Source organism: Pelobates fuscus, chromosome 9, assembly GCF_036172605.1.
Source record: "Pelobates fuscus isolate aPelFus1 chromosome 9, aPelFus1.pri, whole genome shotgun sequence".
NCBI classification, from domain to species: Eukaryota; Metazoa; Chordata; class Amphibia; order Anura; family Pelobatidae; genus Pelobates; species Pelobates fuscus.
This window is the reverse complement of record NC_086325.1, coordinates 38,246,555-38,267,551: the sequence shown is the minus strand read 5'-3', so window position 1 is coordinate 38,267,551 and position 20,997 is coordinate 38,246,555. Positions and strand designations below refer to the sequence as shown.

Here is a 20,997-nt window from a genome sequence, read left to right as displayed (position 1 = left end):
TTTTTTTTGTGTTTATTATACATTATCCTCCATAGCCAGTAACCTGTGTTTATTATACATTATCCCCCATAGCCAGTAACCTGTGTTTATTATACATTATCCCCTCATAGCCAGTAACCTGTGTTTATTATACATTATCCCCCCATAGCCAGTAACCTGTGTTTATTATACATTATCCCCCCATAGCCAGTAACCTGTGTTTATTATACATTATCCCCCCATAGCCAGTAACCTGTGTTTATTATACATTATCCCCCCATAGCCAGTAACCTGTGTTTATTATACATTATCCCCCATAGCCAGTAACCTGTGTTTATTATACATTACCCCCTATAGCCAGTAACCTGTGTTTATTATACATTATCCCCCCATAGCCAGTAACCTGTGTTTATTATACATTATCCCTCCCATAGCCAGTAACCTGTGTTTATTATACATTATCCTCCCATAGCCAGTAACCTGTGCTTATTATACATTAACCCCCCATAGCCAGTAACCTGTGTTTATTATACATTATCCCCCATAGTCATTTATCGTTGGACCTAGGCAGCATGATGTCTTAGGCCGGCCCAGAGAGTGAGTGAGTGAGTGAGTGAGTGAATAATATAATATATATGTTCAGAAACATATTAGTAATATATGTAAATCGGGTTCATGCAAAGAGGGTGAAAAGGTATTAAAGAAAAACACACTTATTGCATCAAATTTACAAAGCCAAACTTTTAAAAGCTTTCCTCATTTCTTTCTCGGGATGAGGAATATATCGGTTGTAGACTGAGGATTTCCATCTGCCCAATCTTTTAATAATATGCACTGGAGTGTCAGTGTTGAAGGAGACCGAAGCTGCCCCTATTCTAAATGAAAGACCCGAGACATGGATACAACCCAATCTTAGGAGTAGTGTTCTGATGTAGAAGATGAATTTAGCCATAGTCAGAGGGATTCAGTGAGAGTAGTGGTGAAATGTGTGTGGCATGACTGAGTGTGGGTAAGTAAGAGTCAAGTATTTTAACTGGGCACTAGTTCTAGGTGGGATAAAGTGGTATAGCGGATGGATGAGTAGTTTGGTTCGTTTTAGAGGTTTGTAGAGAAAGTATATAGTGATCATGATTTTTAGCGATATCCAATATTTTTAAGGTGGTCCCAGTGCCACCACTCATATCTGGTGTCACAATAGCTTGCATTTAAAATAAAAAATCTTTTTTGACTGTGAAATAATAGCAGTCAGTTTCCTTTACACGTGTGTGTTTCAGGGCCTGCCAGGGCACAGTGTCACACCAGTGCAACGCATATCTGGTGTAACAGTAGCGTACATTAAAAAAAAAAAATACAGGGGGCTTGTTGTCACCTTTCGGGGACCCTTGGTGTTGTACGTGGATGGGTGGAGGAAGAGACCTTCAATGACATCAGTGAGGACAAGGAACGGGACATGGCTAGCTTGGTATCCAACCTTGTGCAAATAGGGAGTTTGCGGTTGTGCAAATGGACTGTTTGCGGTTGTTTGCGGTGCGTTAAACGGGGAGTTTGGTCTGTCACTGTGACTACCTGATCGATACAACATCATACCTGATGTTTTAAAGCACCTTATTCCAAAAATTTAGGAATGTTAGGTGATTTTTGCCCTTTATGGATTAAAACCAGACTCTGCATCAACTATGTAATTTTCCATGGGAGTTTTGCCATGGATCCCCCTCCGGCATGCCACAGTCCAGGTGTTAGTCCCCTTGAAACAACGTTTCCATCACTATTGTGGCCAGAAAGAGTCCCTGTGGGTTTTAAAATTCGCCTGCCTATTGAAGTCTATGGCGGTTCGCCGGGTTCGCCCGTTCGCGAACATTTGCGGAATTTCGCGTTCGCCATTCTTGAACGGAAAATTTTATGTTCGCAACATCAATACATTTTAATACTTTAGGGTGTGTTTACTGAATATGGCTTTTCAGTGAAATAAATTATAAAGTATAAATAAAGAGGGACAAGTTAGCCAACTAGAGGTTTTTTGTTGTTGTAATTGAACTGTTAACAGTGTGTACTGATACTCGCACTGGGCAACTGGTCATGGACAGAGAGACGATGCACCCAGCCAATAACCACATGAGCGGTCAATGCTTCCCTTTACCATAGTGACCGAGAACACAAGATATAAATGCAAATCCTGTGTTAAACCATTGAAAATGGTCTAACATCATAAGGTAAGAGGAAACATGGCTGTTTTAGGAGTGGAGTGGTGCTTTGATTACTGCAACCTTACCAATCTCCCCAAAATTCACATTGCCTTCTACAGTATGAATGAATAGCTCTTCTAGGCGTATGTTCATCTGCTCCTCCTCTCACACTGTAATCCTTTGTCAACTGGTTATTGAATTTCCATACTCTTCAGGATCCAAATCAAATTACTGATACTAAGCTACACAGACCTCATCACCAATACCCTTGTCCGGGCCCCACGTGTAGCGGCGGAACTGCCGCCGGTGCAGTTCCACCAGGGCCCGCATGCTCATGGGGCCCTATATTTTCAGGGGCCCGGTCAGTGCTGTGGCCGTGGTATAGCACGACCACGCCCCTTTAAAAAAAAAAATGTAGCCGCAGCAAGTGCTGCTGGAAGTAATTGGTCACTTCCTCCCAGCTCACTCCGCGTGGGAGGACCGCAAGCCAGGCAGTGAGGGAGAGCCAGCCGACTACTTCCATCAGCCCCAACCACCCTCCTGCAAAGAAAAGGTAAGAAACAGGAGGGTGGCTGGAAAATGAGCTGTGTGTGTGTGTCTGTATGAATGCATGTATGTCTGTCAGTATGTATGTATGTATGCCAGTATCAATGTATGTCTGTATGTATGTATATATGTCTGTATGTCTGTCAGTATGTCTGTATGTATGTATCTCAGTATCAATGTATGTCTGCATGTCATTATGAACGTATGTCTGTGTGTATGTGTGTATGGATGTCTGTATGCATGTATGTCTGTATGTATATATGTATGTCTGTATGTATGTTATTATGTATGTCTGTATGTATGCATGTATGTATGTATGCAAGTATCAATGTATGTCATTATGTATGTATGTATATATGTCTGTATGTCTGTCAGTATGTCTGTATGTATGTATATATGAATGTATGTATATATGTATGTATGTCAGTATCAATGTATGTCTGCATGTCATTATGAACGTATGTCTGTGTGTATGTGTGTATGGATGTCTGTATGCATGTATGGCAGTATGTATGTATGTCTGTCAGTATGTCTGTATATATGCATGTATGTCAGTCTGAATGTATGTATGTATGTCTGTATGCCATTATGAATGTATGTCTGTATGCCATTATGAATGTATGTGTGTATGGATGTCAGTGTATGTATGTCTGTCAGTATGTCTGTTTATATATGTATGTATGTCTGTAGGTCATTATGAATGTGTGTATGGATGTATGTGTGGATGTATGTCGGTGTCTGTATGTATGTCAGTGTGTATGGATGTCTGTGTCTGTATGTCCTCATGCATGTGTGTCTGTATGGATGTTAGTATGTGTCTGTCTGTCACTATGTATGCCTTTGTGTCTGTATATGTGTGTATGCCTCAGTATGTGTGTGTCAGTATGTATGCCCATATGCGTGTATGTCTGTTTCAGTATGTGTGTCTGTTAGTATGTATCTGTGTGTGTAGGATGAAAGGAGGGGACTAGAGAAAGTCCCTGAGGCGGAGAGTTATAGTGAAAATGGGGAGTCCCTACCTTTAATAATCCTAAGGGGAAAAAACAAACAATAGGGAAGGGTAAAACAAAGGTAAGGGGTAATACTAGCAAACAAGGGACAAATAGTGTCACAGGTCCTCCTTAAAATTGGGAGGTTACCTGATGATGTCCTCGGCTAGATAGGTTCCCCTTAACCCTAGTGGAGGGATCTGAGCTGGTAGGTAGAGCTTGCTACGAACGGAGGAGCAGTGAAGGGAAAAATCCTCTACCAGGGGACACACACAAGGTCCCAATGTAAACCTTAACAGGACTACTGAATGGAGAGGACTGACCCTAAATACCTCGGCACTATATGAGGACCACTAGTGCCTACTGTGACCAGAGTCCCTATAGCTCCCCCAGACCAAAGCCCTTGTAGTGCAGAGCAGCGAGAGACCTCTAAAGAGGGACACACAAGATCCCAAGTAACCTAAGCAGGAACGCTGAGGGAAGAGGTCTAAACCTAAGTGCCTCTGCACTATATAGGAGCAACTAGTGCCTACTATAACCAGAGACCTCTAAAGGGGGACACACAAAATCCCAAATAGCCTAAGCAGGAACGCTGAGGGAAGAGGTCTGAACCTAAGTACCTCGGCACTATCTAGGAGCAACTAGTGCCTACTATAACCTAGCTAGACTCACTTTATAATTTATTTACACTCCTTTTGGTAGCACTAATGGATTTGATTTATTAATTTAATTTAATTTATTTTTAGCTATTAGGACAGGCAGGGTTCCTGGTTATAGTAGGCACTAGTTGCTCCTAGATAGTGCCGAGGTACTTAGGTTCAGACCTCTTCCCTCAGCGTTCCTGCTTAGGCTATTTGGGATTTTGTGTGTCCCCCTTTAGAGGTCTCTGGTTATAGTAGGCACTAGTTGCTCCTATATAGTGCCGAGGTACTTAGGTTTAGACCTCTTCCCTCAGCGTTCCTGCTTAGGTTACTTGGGATCTTGTGTGTCCCTCTTTAGAGGTCTCTCGCTGCTCTGCACTACAAGGGCTTTGGTCTGGGGGAGCTATAGGGACTCTGGTCACAGTAGGCACTAGTGGTCCTCATATAGTGCCGAGGTATTTAGGGTCAGTCCTCTCCATTCAGTAGTCCTGTTAAGGTTTACATTGGGACCTTGTGTGTGTCCCCTGGTAGAGGATTTTTCCCTTCACTGCTCCTCCGTTCGTAGCAAGCTCTACCTACCAGCTCAGATCCCTCCACTAGGGTTAAGGGGAACCTATCTAGCCGAGGACATCATCAGGTAACCTCCCAATTTTAAGGAGGACCTGTGACACTATTTGTCCCTTGTTTGCTAGTATTACCCCTTACCTTTGTTTTACCTGTCCTATTCTTTCCCTATTGTTTGTTTTTTCCCCTTAGGATTATTAAAGGTAGGGACTCCCCATTTTCACTATAACTCTCCGCCTCAGGGACTTTCTCTAGTCCCCTCCTTTCATCCTATTTACTTTCAATTAAGGGTTATTCCCTTCTGGGAGAGTTATTACAGGGCATCGTGACACTGGTCCACCGGTCTTTTTCCTGACCTCTGCACAAGTGCCACCATCTATCTAGTATCTGTGTGTGTGTATCTGTGTCCTTTTGTATCAGTGTGTGTGTTTGTGTCTGTGTGTATTCCTGTGGGCGGGATTTGGAGGTGGACCCTGTGGGCGGGATTGGAGGCGGGCCCCATGGAGCCTAGACCCTGAGCTGAGTTAGGGGCCCTAAAATTTCTGGTGGCGGCCCTGACCCTCGCTATATTTCCTCTTTAATTAATTAGTACCCTTCTTTATCACACTGCTCTTGTCCTCTTTTCATATCCACATTGCTAATTATCACCAACAGCATTTAACAAAGACCACACCATTTCCATATTTCCTACCTCAATCTGTCAGACTTTCCACTAGTCTCCAGTCCTTTAGAGTAACAAGCATGTACTAAACATTGCATATTAAGAAGAAGTTCCTATACCTGGCTTCCTCCTAGATTGTAAGCTACAACAGGACATGCTTCATCTCATATTTCGGTCCACACTCATTTTTTTATTTACTTGTTCTTTTTATATGAAAAATTACAGAGAATCAAGGAATATGTTGAATGAATAATAACAATTTTGATTTAGGGATATGACGCACCACAGTTTGTTTGCACAATGTTTAGTGAACAGACAAAAGAAACAGTTTTCTTACTCAATCCTGGAGAGCAAAATGTGAGTTTCAAAAATTCAGCAAGGAATGAAAATAGTATGTAGCAAAATGGTCCAATTAATGAAAGGAGTCTTCACCTGCTTGGGGAATAAAGTGAGTTCCTTTTCCGTAAAAAACAATCATGAACTTTACAAACCACAGCTTCACTAGAGAGACTAGATATTCAACTTGCTAAATATTAGACTTGTGCATATGGTTTCAAACAAATAGCAATTCATCGAAATCTGGGTGATCACAGTTTCAAAATTGCTCTATTTGCATGTCTTTATAACTCCATATAGCTTTATATAACCACCTTAACCCTATATTCTTGTTTCTCGTCTTAAGATAGTATCAAAATGGCTTTATTCATACAAAAAATTTCAGGGCTTGCCCTGATCGATGCACAGTGGCACATCATTTTATATGCAACAGTCAAACATAGTATAACGGACACGCAGGTCCCAGCGAAGAATGTATGATCAACATTTAAACAATAGTACGTTATTATACAGAAATGTCGTTCAATCACGTTTAACACGTTAGAGTAGTCATATGGGTGACCAGGTTGCAGCTTGTGGATTGATATACTCACAGTTTCAACCATATTCCAAAACGGACAAATCAAGGAACAAAGGAAACAGGCAATAGATTAACGTTTTGTTAGTTTTGGGTTTTAGAGTTCCACCCATGGAGTCCAAAAAACGATGATTGATGGCAAAAAAGATGATTAACAAATATATAATATATAAATACAGATATTTTTTTTTACTGCTTTTCCTTTTGGTCAGATCTTCTCACTTGATCTGTGAATGGTTTGTCCAAAGCATTTTTCCTAAAATGGTTGCATGGCCGATTTTTTTCTGAATCAAAAGCCACATGGACGAAACACAAAGAAAATCTGAATGAAAACATTTTTCAGACGGATCGATTCTGACAAACCAGAAATGTTTTCCTTTGCTCAAGGCTACTTAAAAATATTCACCAGGCTGGTTTACTTACCTAGAGACAGACTTTTTTTTATCTTATCTTCTAAAAAGTACATGATACAGTGGATGGATTAAGATGTAGGGTAAAAAGGAAAATTACACCAAACTCTTCACACTTTTTACGTCACAGTATCCTTGTTAATAGGCGTAAACCAGTATTTAGAATGTGTATTCTTTTTTTATTGTTTATAGCAAAGACCCCTATACATATGCAATGTCACCTAACAGTACAGCTATATATATTGGCAAAGTAAAAAATATATACTTTTTTTCTTTTATTTATTTAATACGAAAATAAAAACATGAACAAAAAGACTTCAATTGCTTCTGATAATATTATTATTGTTAAATCCACAAATCTTTCCGTCATAAATGTATATATATTCGTCTATAACATCACAAAATATAACATTTTGCATTGTTTCCTCTTCTTCTTAGGGCCTGCAGGTCTTCAGTCTACCAATATTCCTTTACGTGAAGGAATGTTCACTTCAATTGGTAGGTAGTAAACCTATCTATCTATCTATCTAAATATGTCTGTCTGTCCATCCGTCCGTCTATCTGTCTGTCTGTCTGTCAACCTACCTACTTACCTATGCATCTGTCTATATACCTATCTATCAACCTACCTACCTACCTATGCATCTGTCTGTCTGCCTATCTATCAACCTACCTACCTACCTTTGCATCTGTCTGTCTACCTATCTATCAACCTACCTACCTACCTATGCATCTGTCTGTCTGCCTATCTATCAACCTACCTACCTACCTATCCATATGTCTATCTGTCTATCTATCAACCTACCTACCTACCTACATATCATCTGCCACTAAAACTTAAAAAAAAAGGAAATTTACTCACCCACTGTCTAATATTTGTATTATTAAAAAAAACACAGAAGGGGCCATCAGTCTTAAAAAAAAATGAGTATGTTTTTGCATACTAATAATTTGATCAAGTTATTTTGCTTGCAAATCCATAGAATAGTATAAAACATCGTTTTAATCCTTCGGTTTCCCTGAACAGCATTCTGTGCACCAAATTTTTTTTTTATACTTTTATTCACTGTTTACGTGGTCGTTATCCATCACACGTTTCAAATAAATGTTTTGTGAAATAAAAAATGTGACCGTGCAAGGGTTAAAATTAATTTTAACTTGGAGTCTGTTATAAGGGCAACTTATAGGAGCAACATAAACCCAATAACATAAGTCAAAGTCACAGTAATGCGTATGGTTAGCTAAACTTTTAGTGTTTTAAGCCACTGTGGTCAGACAACCCCATGTCCATTCCTGCTTTAGTTACAAAAGTTGCATTAGTTTATTTGCAGTAAAACTAATGCTGTGTTTTACTTTGTAGAACCTGGTTATTATCAGGAAGGAGACTTTGGTATTCGTATAGAGGATATAGTCGTGGTGGTGGAAGCAAAAACAGAGGTACTTCTCCATATTTTTGGTATATTGAACTATATCATATGAATATATTGATTATAGGCATTATTAAAGTAAGTATTATTGAATAATAAAAAACCTCTACATGCTCACAATGTTAAACAAAAATCTGCACACCAGTTAAGCCATAAGACTTGCTTTTACTATAGAAATCACAAATCTGCAGTGATGTTACTACCGCAAGGGATTCTGGGTGGGCATATGCAAATTAGTTTAACAAAGAATCACATTTGTAGAATATATATGTGCTTGTATCTCCTTCATATTAGTTTTTTAAAAAATTTTATCCCTTTTTCTGAAGTACATATAAGCTGCCCCACAGGAATGCGGAGTCTTCAATGCTTTCCTATGGGTTTCAGTAGCATGTGACCAAGGTTTATTCAGTATGTGCAACGGATGAGCCTTTTGTGACTGTCGGTATGACTGGTAGATTTAACTGTAGATAAGTTAAGTTACATGTATCTGATTTCACAGAACATTTAAAAAGGCAGGGCCACTGCTCTCAGATCACTTCATTAGGATGAATTGATCCGGGTGACTATAGTGTTCCTGATATGCCCCATTAAATCTTTGTTTCCTTCTTTATTTTTTTGGTTCCTTAACCATTTCAGTGGACATTCAATTAATGTATTATTTAATGTATTTAAATATATATATTTTTTTCTTTCTAAATAGCATACATTTGAAAACCAAAAGTATCTCACATTTGAAAAGGTATCTTTAGTCCCTTACGACAAAAATCTGATTGATATTAAACTCATGACTGAGATTCAGGTAAGATATGAGAATACATATATTTAAATATATTTATGCATTTATGTGTTTTGTGTGTATGTATGTATGTATGATTTCCTTTGCAAAAAGTTTACATAGTAATTGTGTAGTATATTATAGTATAATAGTATTTAGTAATATTGTAGTATATTACAGTAAATTAGTATATAGTAATAGTGCAGTATAGTATAATAGTATATAGTAATAGTGCAGTATATTATAGTATAATAGTATATAGTAATAGTGTAGTATATTATAGTATAATAGTATATAGTAATTGTGTAGTATATTATAGTATAATAGTGTATAGTAATAGTGTAGTATATTATAGTATAATAGTGTATAGTAATAGTGTAGTATATTATAGTATATTAGTATATAGTAATAGTGTAGTATATTAGAGTATAATAGTGTATAGTAATCGCATAGTATATTATAGTATAATAGTGTATAGTAATAGTGTAGTATATTATAGTAATAGTGTATAGTAATAGTGTAGTATATTAGAGTAATAGTGTATAGTAATAGCATAGTATATTATAGTATAATAGTGTATAGTAATATTGTAGTATATTATAGTAATAGTGTAGCATATTATAGTATAATAGTGTAGTATATTATAGTATAATAGTATATAGTAACAGTGTAGTATATTATAGTATAATAGTATATAGTAATAGTGTAGTATATTATAGTATAATAGTGTATGGTAATAGTGTAGTATATTAGAGTATATTAAAGGACCACTCTAGTGCCAGGAAAACATACTCGTTTTCCTGGCACTAGAGTGCCCTGAGGGTGCCCCCACCCTCAGGGACCCATTCCCGCCGGGCTCTGGGGGGAGGAAGGGGTTAAACTTACCTCTTTCTCCAGCGCCGGGCGGGGAGCTTTCCTCCTCCTCCTCTTCTTCCTCGCGACGTCATCGGCTGAATGCGCATGCGCGGCAGGAGCCGCACTCGCATTCAGCCGGTCGCATAGTGCTTTCCTATGGACGCTTGCATGCTCTCACTGTGATTTTCACAGTGAGAATCACGCAAGCGCCTCTAGCGGCTGTCAATGAGACAGCCACTAGAGGCTCTGGAGGCTGGCTTAACCCTCAGTATAAACATAGCAGTTTCTCTGAAACTGCTATGTTTATAAAAAAAAAAGGGTAAAAGCTAGCTGGACCTGGCACCCAGATCACTTCATTAAGCTGAAGTGGTCTGGGTGCCTAGAGTGGTCCTTTAAGCAAAAATAAATCAACCTTTTGACCCTGCTTGGTATTTGTCAAGATGCCATACAATGTGAGTAAAACATATTTATAAGCACATGAATTAAGGTGAGCGATGTACTTACCAATCACGTGTGAAACAAACCGCCAGCCCCAAAGTTAGATTCACAGATCGGTGATCTCAGACCTGTGCATGTGGATGATGACCTCTAACGTAGAGCACCGAGACGTCTCCAGAGCAAGCCCGTCTTATTGCCATAGTGATGCTGGGTCTCAGGAGGATAAGGGGCTGCCTTTTCTTTAATAAAATTGGGTTTTCTGTTTTTCTGCATTTTTATTTGATTCCTAGTTTTCTGCTTAACCCCTTAAGGACACATGACATGTGTGACATGTCATGATTCCCTTTTATTCCAGAAGTTTGGTCCTTAAGGGGTTAAAGGGACACTATAGTCACCTGAACAACTACAGCTTAATGTATTTGTTCAGGTGAGAGCTATAGCTCCCTGCAGCCTTTCTCATGTAAACACTGTATTTTCAGAGAAAATACAGTGTTTACATTGATTGATAGGAATACCTCCAGTGGACGTCACTCCGACGGCCACTAGAGGCGCTTCCTATCATGCAGGGCCCTAAAAAGACCCTGTACACGTCAGACGTTTGAAAATACGTCTGACGTGTGTAGGAGAGAGAAGGCACTGTGTGCGCGCCTTCTCTTTCCAGCCTGTCAGCAGAGGAGGGGGGCAGGCAAAGACCATGCGCGGTAGTGCATGCGCGGTAGTGCGCTGAGGACTTCAGAGGGCGGCATGAATGCCGCCCTCTGAAGTATGTGCGCATGTGCGGCGAAGCCACGCATGCGCACAAGGGAGCAATGACGCTTCCAAATGGAAGCGTCTGATTGCTCCCTGCTCGCGCCCGCCTATTTCGTCATTTTGACGAAATAGGGGACGCGGCTTCACGAGGCTCCCGGCACTGGAACCAGGTGAGTTAACAGGGGCTCCCTGGAGAGTCCCTTTAAATAGATCACCAGCAGTGGGGAAGATACTTTGTGTTGGCAGAGTGATAACTGATTTTGTTAGTCCCTGAGTTGAGTGGCTACTAGAGGTGTAAATCTTGGAGTCCAAATATCGTGTGAATGATGGCTCCTAATAACTTAATTTTATATTATAACTAAATCTTGTTTGTTTTTGTTTGTTTGCTGCCTCTTTCCAATCAGATAAACCACGTGAATAACCATTACAAGAAAATCAGGGACATCCTTGGAAAGGAATTAAAAAACCAAAATCTTAATGAAGAATACACATGGTTGGAGAAGAAAACAGAGCCTCTGTCACATGGACAATTCATTACCGCCTCTTTGACTTTGCTCATTGTTAGCTTCGCATCATGCGTGTTCTTTCAGAATGAGTCAATTTAATGATAACTGAACAAGTAATAATTACAGTAACCCAAATTAGCTATGATGAATATTCTGATGTACTATAAATAAAACATCCACCCCTCTCCTGTTTAACTGTACCTACTATTATTGTGTATAGTTTGGGGTTTTGTATTTGTTTTACTTATAACATACTTAACAATCTTAACGCTTTAAGTGCCAGTATGGTAAGAAAAGAGATCTTGGATTCACTCTGCATGAAGGTTGATCAATAACTCTTGCATTCGGTTGTGTATGAAGAGTTAACACAGTTCCCTGATTGTGAATCCTAAACCAAACAATGTACTAACATATTTTCGCAATATTAGTGCATCACTCACTGTGCAAATTAATCACAAACATGCTTCCTCACAAAATAGTGAATTCTAGGGAACTGTAATGCAAATCATAGAAACGTGCAGCAAATGTAGAATTTATATTATTCCTAAACCAGTGGACGATATGTATTGATGTCATTTACAGGCTGGATAAATAATGACATAGGTATCTGTCACTAGTCAAACGTGACTTGATATTCAATTTTGTTTCCTATAGATATTAAAATATACTAATACATGCTTTGCATAAGTGTTACTCCAAACAAAAACAGAGTTTTAGTAAAATACTGTTTTTGGTTGAAGTTATACTAGCCTTCATGGTTGTGCCCTAAAAGAAATGTAAATTATGAAATAGAGGAAAATTTACCTTTAATCCAGCTCCGTGGTAAATTCTCCCTGCTGCTTAATTGCTGTCCACTGACATCATCAACCTTGACAAAGACCTCATTTAAGGTCGAAACGTTGCTGTTCATGTTCTGACTTTCCAATAAATTTGCTCGTTTGTATCTTTATTGCCTGGATCATACTGTTTTTCCAACTTATTTATGGGAAGTTGCCAGCCTCATGTCTGCTTCTGCAACTAGAATTACTAAATACGAAGAGTGCGAACTCCTTATTACTTTGGAACAAATCACTGAAGTGGTCATGGTGCTTGGGGTAATCATTTAATTAATTTGAAAGTGGTTGCAAAATATTTACATAAAATATGCCTAATAATTATTGAGTAACAAAGGAAAAGAGCACGATTGAAATGTATTTAGGCCCCGAAGCCTCTCGATTTAGCCTTAAACTATCTCCTAGATAAAGATGAAACAGAAACTATACATATCATCTGGTATTCACAAACCATCTCAGTGTACTTTGGTATAATCTTTTCACTGTCAATTTGTCTTGACCATAAAATTTCTCCAAACACTGAAAATAGAGAAAATCACTTCTCTATTTCCCAGCAGCAGGAGAGAACAAATGCTATTTGCTCTTGTCATACACAGCCCACAATAACTTTTCTAATGTTCCCAGGCTGCCTAAACATGTTATTGCATTTCAAAGTTTTTCAATAGTATTATATACAAAAAGATGCACACATTAGTTAATAGGTCAAATCTCTTTATTATACAAACAAAATATGCATTCAAATAAATCCAAAATTAACAATATTACAATACAAAAAAAAAAAAAAAACAGTGATATAGGCTATATAACATGTACTTAAATCCCAAAGGCACAGGTGTCTTGTGCCTGAACCAGAGCAGACGCCATCTAAAACGGCTCCGCTGGAAATCGCCCCCAAAAGCCTGATTTTGGAAACTAACCCGCTCACCTGCACGGGTAACCGCCAGAATGCACACAGACCAGCCCCCAGTAACGACATATGCTGTTTTTCCACACTCCCAAAGCACCATGGAAGAAATGCAGGTCTGGGGCCTACCACGCCAACCGAGACCTTGACATGGTTGCACTACTCAGTGGTTTCCCATTGCCCAGCGTATCTGATGAGTGTCTCACACCCCAGACAGAGCCTGCCTCCACAATGGGATGGCAGTCCCAGAAGTCGCTACCTGACATGAGACAGGGGCATGAGACATTTAGGCTCTGTTCCAGCGGCTGCCTCGGTCTAAAATGGTGCCACCTGGGAGCAGCATGGCCATTGAGGCTCCATTGGGCCCTTCACAGGCCAAAACACCCATGTGGCCCAAGCTGCCGAACACTGAGCAAACCACACTAGCTGTCCCAGACGGGTTGGCTCCCATTACTAAACAAGATTTTCAAAACCTAGTGGTGGAAATTAAATACCTATTGGCAGCTGATGTAGCTATAATAAATGCCGACATGCAGAAGGTTGTTGGTTGTTTTCCATTCACTGCACAACAAAAATAAAGAATTATAAAAAAAAAATCACAAAGGCATAGAAGCTCACTTGCATATTACCTCAAAGGGCTGGACACATGCACCAAACAAAAACCCCAATGTTTCGGCACCGCTACTAGCGCCTTTCTCAAGAGATAATAACATTTACCGATCCTCTATTGGTATTTTAAATAGTCCTTCTTACAACTAATGGCCATCAGGGCTATTACCAAATGAAGCTGAGCATGACATTATCACGGTCATCATTGCCTGGTTAATTTCCATCAAAATACATATACAAGATATTCACAATAAAATAATACTTTAAGATAGCACCCGTATTTTTTCTGTAAACTACAGACTTTTTCCGATTGATTTTGTTTAGCCACCATTAAAGTTCTTTTAATAGTACATGTGAAAAAAATAACAAGCAAAAATAAAACCCCCCCCAAAAAAAAATCAATTAGCATTCTGAGCATGAGAATAAAATGTTCATAGGGCCATAGGCCTCAAAAAAAGTTTTTATGTATCTTATTCACAATGGTTGTTGAGAAATTGCCAAATGTCCAACTATCTAATTGTTCTTTTTAGCATTTGGACTATACATTTATTATTATTATTATTATTATTATTGCCATTTATATAGCGCCAACAGATAGACTCCAGTGATATACGTCTTGTTTTATTTCCCCAGACATTGAGCACAGCTGCTTTATGGTGGTGTTCATGCTGAGTGATTCTAAGCATTTATCTCCGTAGAGTTTGTATGCTAAAACGTTTTGGGGACATTTATAAAAAAAACAAAAAAAAACACAAAACACAACCAAAATAGTTCTAAGACCAGTGAGTTTAATTTCATACTTCACGATACATAGATGTTAAGCTAATTTAATAGGTATAGGTAAACATAGTATTAAGAATCCTAGGAAGTGATTGTTGCTCTTTAAAGTGACAAGTTGCCCTTCCCTACAGATCAAATACTATTCACAACAATATAATATATCTTCAAATCTGATGGTATTTCACAAGGTTACCAAAGGACAACGGTATGGCAAACCCAAAGTATATGTAGTAGTTCCTGTTTAAAACACCAGAAACTCTTGTAATGATGATCAAGTGAAGAAGTTTCTAAACTGGTCTTTAGACGCCTCAAATAGTTCAATTTGTATTAATTTTGTCACTCGAACAGATTTGTTAATTCCAAAAACAAAAATTATGGAAATGTTAGCAGGATTGGATCGAGAGCTGTAAGAATTAATGTCTCTCATTCTCTGCCCAACGACTGCAACTAATAAGGGCACAAGGATAATGTGATATTCATAGACCATGTCCCCTTGGAATCGTGTCAAACAACAGATAATCTGGTATAGAAAAAGGCGCAGTAGGAAAAAGAGAACGTTTGTAACAGACACCATTTTTATATAAAATTTTATGATGCAGTTTGGGAGACATGTCTGTTGTTAGCACACTGACATAAATTGATTTTACCTGTTATGACATTCTAAATTTTACAATTATTACTGTGCCACAATAATTAACTAATAGTGCTTTCAACATTTTACGTAGACTACATTAATAATGATTAATACCAAAAACAAAATGTAATAAACTGCTACTTATGCGGCAAGACCTGGTTCATCTCATGCCATATACTGGACAAAGAAATTAAACAAAAAATATATGAATAACCTTATGCTCACAAGCCCAATGGGTGCTCTAATGCCATATCTAGAACAGGAGTAGGCAACCCTCAACACTCCAAATGTTGTGAACTACATTATTATTATTATTATTATTATTATTATTATTGCCATTTATATAGCGCCAACAGATTCCGTAGCGCTTTACAATATTATGAGAGGGGATTTAACTATAAATAGGACAATTACAAATAAACTTACAGGAACAATAGGTTGAAGAGGACCCTGCTCAATCGAGCTTACATTCTATAGGATCTTCCATAATGCACTTATAGCCATAATCCTGGCAAAGTATCATGGGAGATTTAGTCTACAACATCTGGAGTACCAAAGGTAGCCTACATCTGATCTAGAACATCAGCATACACTGCTTATTTATATGTTTTTTGTTTATTATAGTTACTTTGCCATGCAGAGTGCCCCACAAAAATGAATTTAGATATTGCTGTCCTTCAATGCTATTGCTCGTAATAATTACTTTATTACACATACACTTACCTCCAGGCACTAATCACTCTGTTTAAAATACACTTCAACCAATGCCCATCTCTTATGTTTTTGAGCCGGGAGCTGTAATATTAAAATCCAAAGCTGTGTTGCCCAAATTGTCCTAGTTAGCTTAATATAACAATTTTAATTTCTATAAGTTAATTAAAACAGAAACTATTTTTTTAATGTTATGTTTAGTTCATGCACTGTACATTACATGTTTTTACCAAAAAAAAAACCTCTACAGTACTTGTTTTAAGATAGAACTACCGGTATTTATAATACATTTATGGAGGATTTTTTTGTCTTGTCGAGACAATATTTCATCACGAAGACTGACCCTTAAAAAGTCATACAGGTATGTTTTCAATTTATAATTTAGAAAATCAAAGTAGGTTGCACTCAGAGTAATAAATAAACAAAAGGTTAATGTCCCACTGTGTGAAAAGACGGAAATGTCCTAGCAAGGAAGGCTGGAGCACAAATGTAAAAAGCCAGTTGCTTAGCAACATTTCACAACAGGTGATAGTGAAAAGCAATATTGTTTTAGAGACATGAGTGATTGATAAAGTTGTTTAAACAGAATACAAATGATTATGGTATCAGCTTATTCAGAATGGACACAGCCTCGACTGGATAATGAATGTTAATATTATCAAGGATATTTAGTTCATTAAATATATGAAAAACAATAACTTTTTCAGGGTTATTGCAAATGATAGGACAATATGGTCAAATTGTTCACTACTACCTGTGGGGAATTAAGGCAAAGGGGCTCAGTCAGTCTCCGTAGGCTACGCAAGCTCAGAGGTTATGTGCCTCGGTGATAACTTGAATAGCATTGTGAAGAAAATTCAATTACCTTCGTGTTGTTTTTGTTATATATGATATGTTTGGATCAATGCTAGCAAGTTTGTCTTTGTTAATGTTCTTTGCACAAAGGAAGCTATAAAAAAATGATTCTAAAGTATTATTAATGAAACAATTGCTAATTATAGGAATTTTTATGAGTTCTCTCACGTTCATACCTTTAATTAAACGCAGAACTGTTAAGGCGGTTGGAGAAGGACCGGCAGAGTGTAGATGTGCTGATCCAGCTCCTAAACTCAGCACAACTTTTGAACAAATAAATTCAGTCAGTCTGCAGATCTTGCCACTAAATAGCACTTACCTTCAAGGGGGCACCTTGGTGCATCAGAAGATACCATATTTGGTGCAGCCTTTAAGCTGGGCGGACGTAGGAGAGAAGACTGCTCTCCTAACGCCTTATCTGGCAGGAGATCTATAGCTATATGAAGAGTGATGAGGCGGGCATACTGATAATCTGCTCCGTGGCCCCATGTGATCTTAATCCTTCTCTGCTCATACCACAAGTGTCCCTGAGACATGTATCACAAATATTCCTGGGACAAATATCACAAGTGTCCTTGTATACGATTAATTTTCTTTGTCTTGTCTATCTTTTAAAATGTTATTACTAGCTTTCTCTGCATAGATAACTGTCTCTCTCCAGTTTATATTGAAAGTTGGGCTTAGGGTCTGTCAGGATCCCGCGGGCGGCTGCGAGGGGAGGCTGCAATCCGCTCGCGGCACTCACCCTCCAGCCGTCCACGGTCCCCTTCCTGCCATGTGTTCGGCGGGCGGCATCCTCCCAGCCACGGGTGCCGCCCGCGTCTTCTTCCGGGTCCCCCGGCGGCAGCATGCATGACGCTGCACGCTGGGAGACCGGCCAATTTGTTACACGCCGGGGTCAGTCACCTGACCCGGCGTTAAAGGCACAGTGCCTCAATCACAGTGGGAGGTTTAGATATCTCCCACGTGTGATTGTTAATTCTGATTGGAAATTAGCCAATCAGAATTAACCTTCTGGTTTATATTCTTACCTTTCCTGTTCCTCCCTGCCCTGTTGTGGTCTTTGCTTTATAGTATTGATACTGAACGTGTGCTTTCTAGTTACGTACTCTCTAGCTTGTTATACTGACTTTGTGACTTTCTCCTACCCTTTGACCTCGGCTTGTTTCTCGTTATTCTGTTTTCTGGTTCCCCTTACTCGGCTTGTCTCCTGACTATTCTGTGTGTGCTTAGCCCGGCCACTCTAAGGACCGGTACGGCACACTTTCTGTGTGTGTGTCTGTGTGTGTGTTAGCGTGTTGGGTTCCCCGAATCGTGACATTACAACAGGGCCATAATGGAACCTGCTGACATACCACAGCTCCTAGTTAATCAGGAGGCTAGAATGGATGGCTTGGACCACCGTATGGATCAGTTTGCTCAGGCTTTGCAAACCATACTGGCTCGCACTGCACACTTGCAGCCTGCCGTTCTGTAGGCTGCTGCTGCTGTGCCCGAGCCCATTCCCACTCCGGTACCCGTTCCTGCCCATGTAGTGCATATGACGTCGCCACAGCGCTACAGCGGTGACCCGGCATTGTGTCGTGGTTTCCTCAACCAAATTGACATCCATTTGGTGATGAATCCACGTTCCTATCCCACTGACAGATCTAAAATAGCCTTTTTGATAAACCACTTGTCAGGGAGAGCTTTAGCATGGGCTAATCCCATGTGGGAGAATGCTTCCCCAATGTCCTTTGCAGACTTTTTGACCGCTTTCAAACGCACATTTGATCAACCCGGTAGGGTTGCTTCTGCTGGCAAAGCTCTGCTTAGGGTACGACAGGGTAATAGATTTGTAGCGGATTACACTATCGAATTCCGCACTCTAGCAGCTGAAGTGGTTTGGAACAATGACGCCCTCGTAACAGCCTTTCAGGAGGGTTTGGCCGCTTACATACTGGATGAAATAGCATCCAGGGAATTGCCTGTTCTTTTGGATGATGTTATAGACTATGTGATCCTTATTGATAACCGTATTAGAGAGAGGCGTAGTCAAAGACGGCTGGATACACGGGTGTTACCTGCTCTACCCAGTACTGCATTACTAGCACTACCCGCTCCTAGGCCACCATCCCCTGAACCCATGCAATTAGGCACTACGGGGTTAACTGAGGCTGAAAGAGCGTACCGTAGAAGGGAGGGGTTATGCCTTTATTGTGGTAAGAGGGGGCACCACTGTAATGCATGCCCTAAGGTACAGGGAAACTACAGCACCTAAGGCCTAGAGAGGGGTCGGCCTCGGGTGTTATGACTTTGTCCCCTCATGTGTCCATCTCCAGACCATTTATTACGGTTTCTCTTTTGGTCAATAAAACCACCATAACAACTAAAGCCTTGATCGATTCAGGTGCGGCAGACAACCTTATGGATGAGAACTTTGCCAAAACCGCAGCCTTGACTTTGATCCAAAAGGCCACACCCTTGGCCGTTGAGGCCATAGATGGTAGACCGCTTGAGAAACCTCTGGTAACCCATGAAACCCAAGAAATCATTATGTCTGTGGGTGCTTTGCACAAGGAAAGGTTAACCTTTCAAATAATTGACTCCCCTACTGCTTCAATCGTTCTGGGTTTTCCCTGGTTAGTTAAGCACAACCCGGTACTTGACTGGGGTTGTTTAGATATACATACAAAAAGAGAAGTCCTGCGCTTAAGCAGCTAGGACTGCAACACACATCAGCCCCAATATATAGTAAAAACCAAAGAAAAGAAAATGTTACTTGCGCTTTCTCCTTTAATCCCTATGTATATTTAGACAAATGGAGGTCATTTAGTTGCTCCAATGGCCATTGGAGGGATGCCCGCCTGCCAACGTCAAGGCAGACCCCCCTAAGCGGGTCCTAACACTGACCCTTCAGCCTGCTTCCTTGAGCTTCTGGCAAAGATATCTCTAATGAGACAGAAAGGGGTATTTTTTATATACACCCCTTTACTTATTAACCCTTAATAGGGAACACATGGGATGGGTAGCAGCATTGTAACCAGGCTGTGTGATACAAAGTAAATACAAATACAAAAAGAGAAGTCCTGCGCTTAAGCAGCTAGGACTGCAACACACATCAGCCCCAATATATAGTAAAAACCAAAGAAAAGAAAATGTTACTTGCGCTTTCTCCTTTAATCCCTATGTATATTTAGACAAATGGAGGTCATTTAGTTGCTCCAATGGCCATTGGAGGGATGCCCGCCTGCCAACGTCAAGGCAGACCCCCCTAAGCGGGTCCTAACACTGACCCTTCAGCCTGCTTCCTTGAGCTTCTGGCAAAGATATCTCTAATGAGACAGAAAGGGGTATTTTTTATATACACCCCTTTACTTATTAACCCTTAATAGGGAACACATGGGATGGGTAGCAGCATTGTAACCAGGCTGTGTGATACAAAGTAAATACAAATACAAAAAGAGAAGTCCTGCGCTTAAGCAGCTAGGACTGCAACACACATCAGCCCCAATATATAGTAAAAACCAAAGAAAAGAAAATGTTACTTGCGCTTTCTCCTTTAATCCCTATGTATATTTAGACAAATGGAGGTCATTTAGTTGCTCCAATGGCCATTGGAGGGATGCCCGCCTGCCAACGTCAAGGCAGACCCCCCTAAGCGGGTCCTAACACTGACCCTTCAGCCTGCTTCCTTGAGCTTCTGGCAAAGATATCTCTAATGAGACAGAAAGGGGTATTTTTTATATACACCCCTTTACTTATTAACCCTTAATAGGGAACACATGGGATGGGTAGCAGCATTGTAACCAGGCTGTGTGATACAAAGTAAATACAAATACAAAAAGAGAAGTCCTGCGCTTAAGCAGCTAGGACTGCAACACACATCAGCCCCAATATATATATATTGTATATATCTTTTTGTATTTGTATTTACTTTGTATCACACAGCCTGGTTACAATGCTGCTACCCATCCCATGTGTTCCCTATTAAGGGTTAATAAGTAAAGGGGTGTATATAAAAAATACCCCTTTCTGTCTCATTAGAGATATCT

At 39.7% G+C, this 20,997-nt stretch overlaps 1 protein-coding gene across 1 annotated transcript in view; it reads left to right on the top strand.

Moving 5' to 3' along the window:
- XPNPEP2 (X-prolyl aminopeptidase 2) overlaps positions 1-12,584 on the top strand; it is a 47,798-nt gene extending 35,214 nt beyond the window's left edge. Inside the window, exons 18-21 of the mRNA XM_063431875.1 lie at positions 7,325-7,384; positions 8,247-8,323; positions 9,014-9,112; positions 11,536-12,584. Of these exons, the coding sequence (XP_063287945.1) occupies positions 7,325-7,384; positions 8,247-8,323; positions 9,014-9,112; positions 11,536-11,736 (437 nt within the window). The 3' untranslated portion in view covers positions 11,737-12,584. The remainder of the gene's footprint in view (positions 1-7,324; positions 7,385-8,246; positions 8,324-9,013; positions 9,113-11,535) is intronic.
- Positions 12,585-20,997: the final 8,413 nt, after the last annotated feature.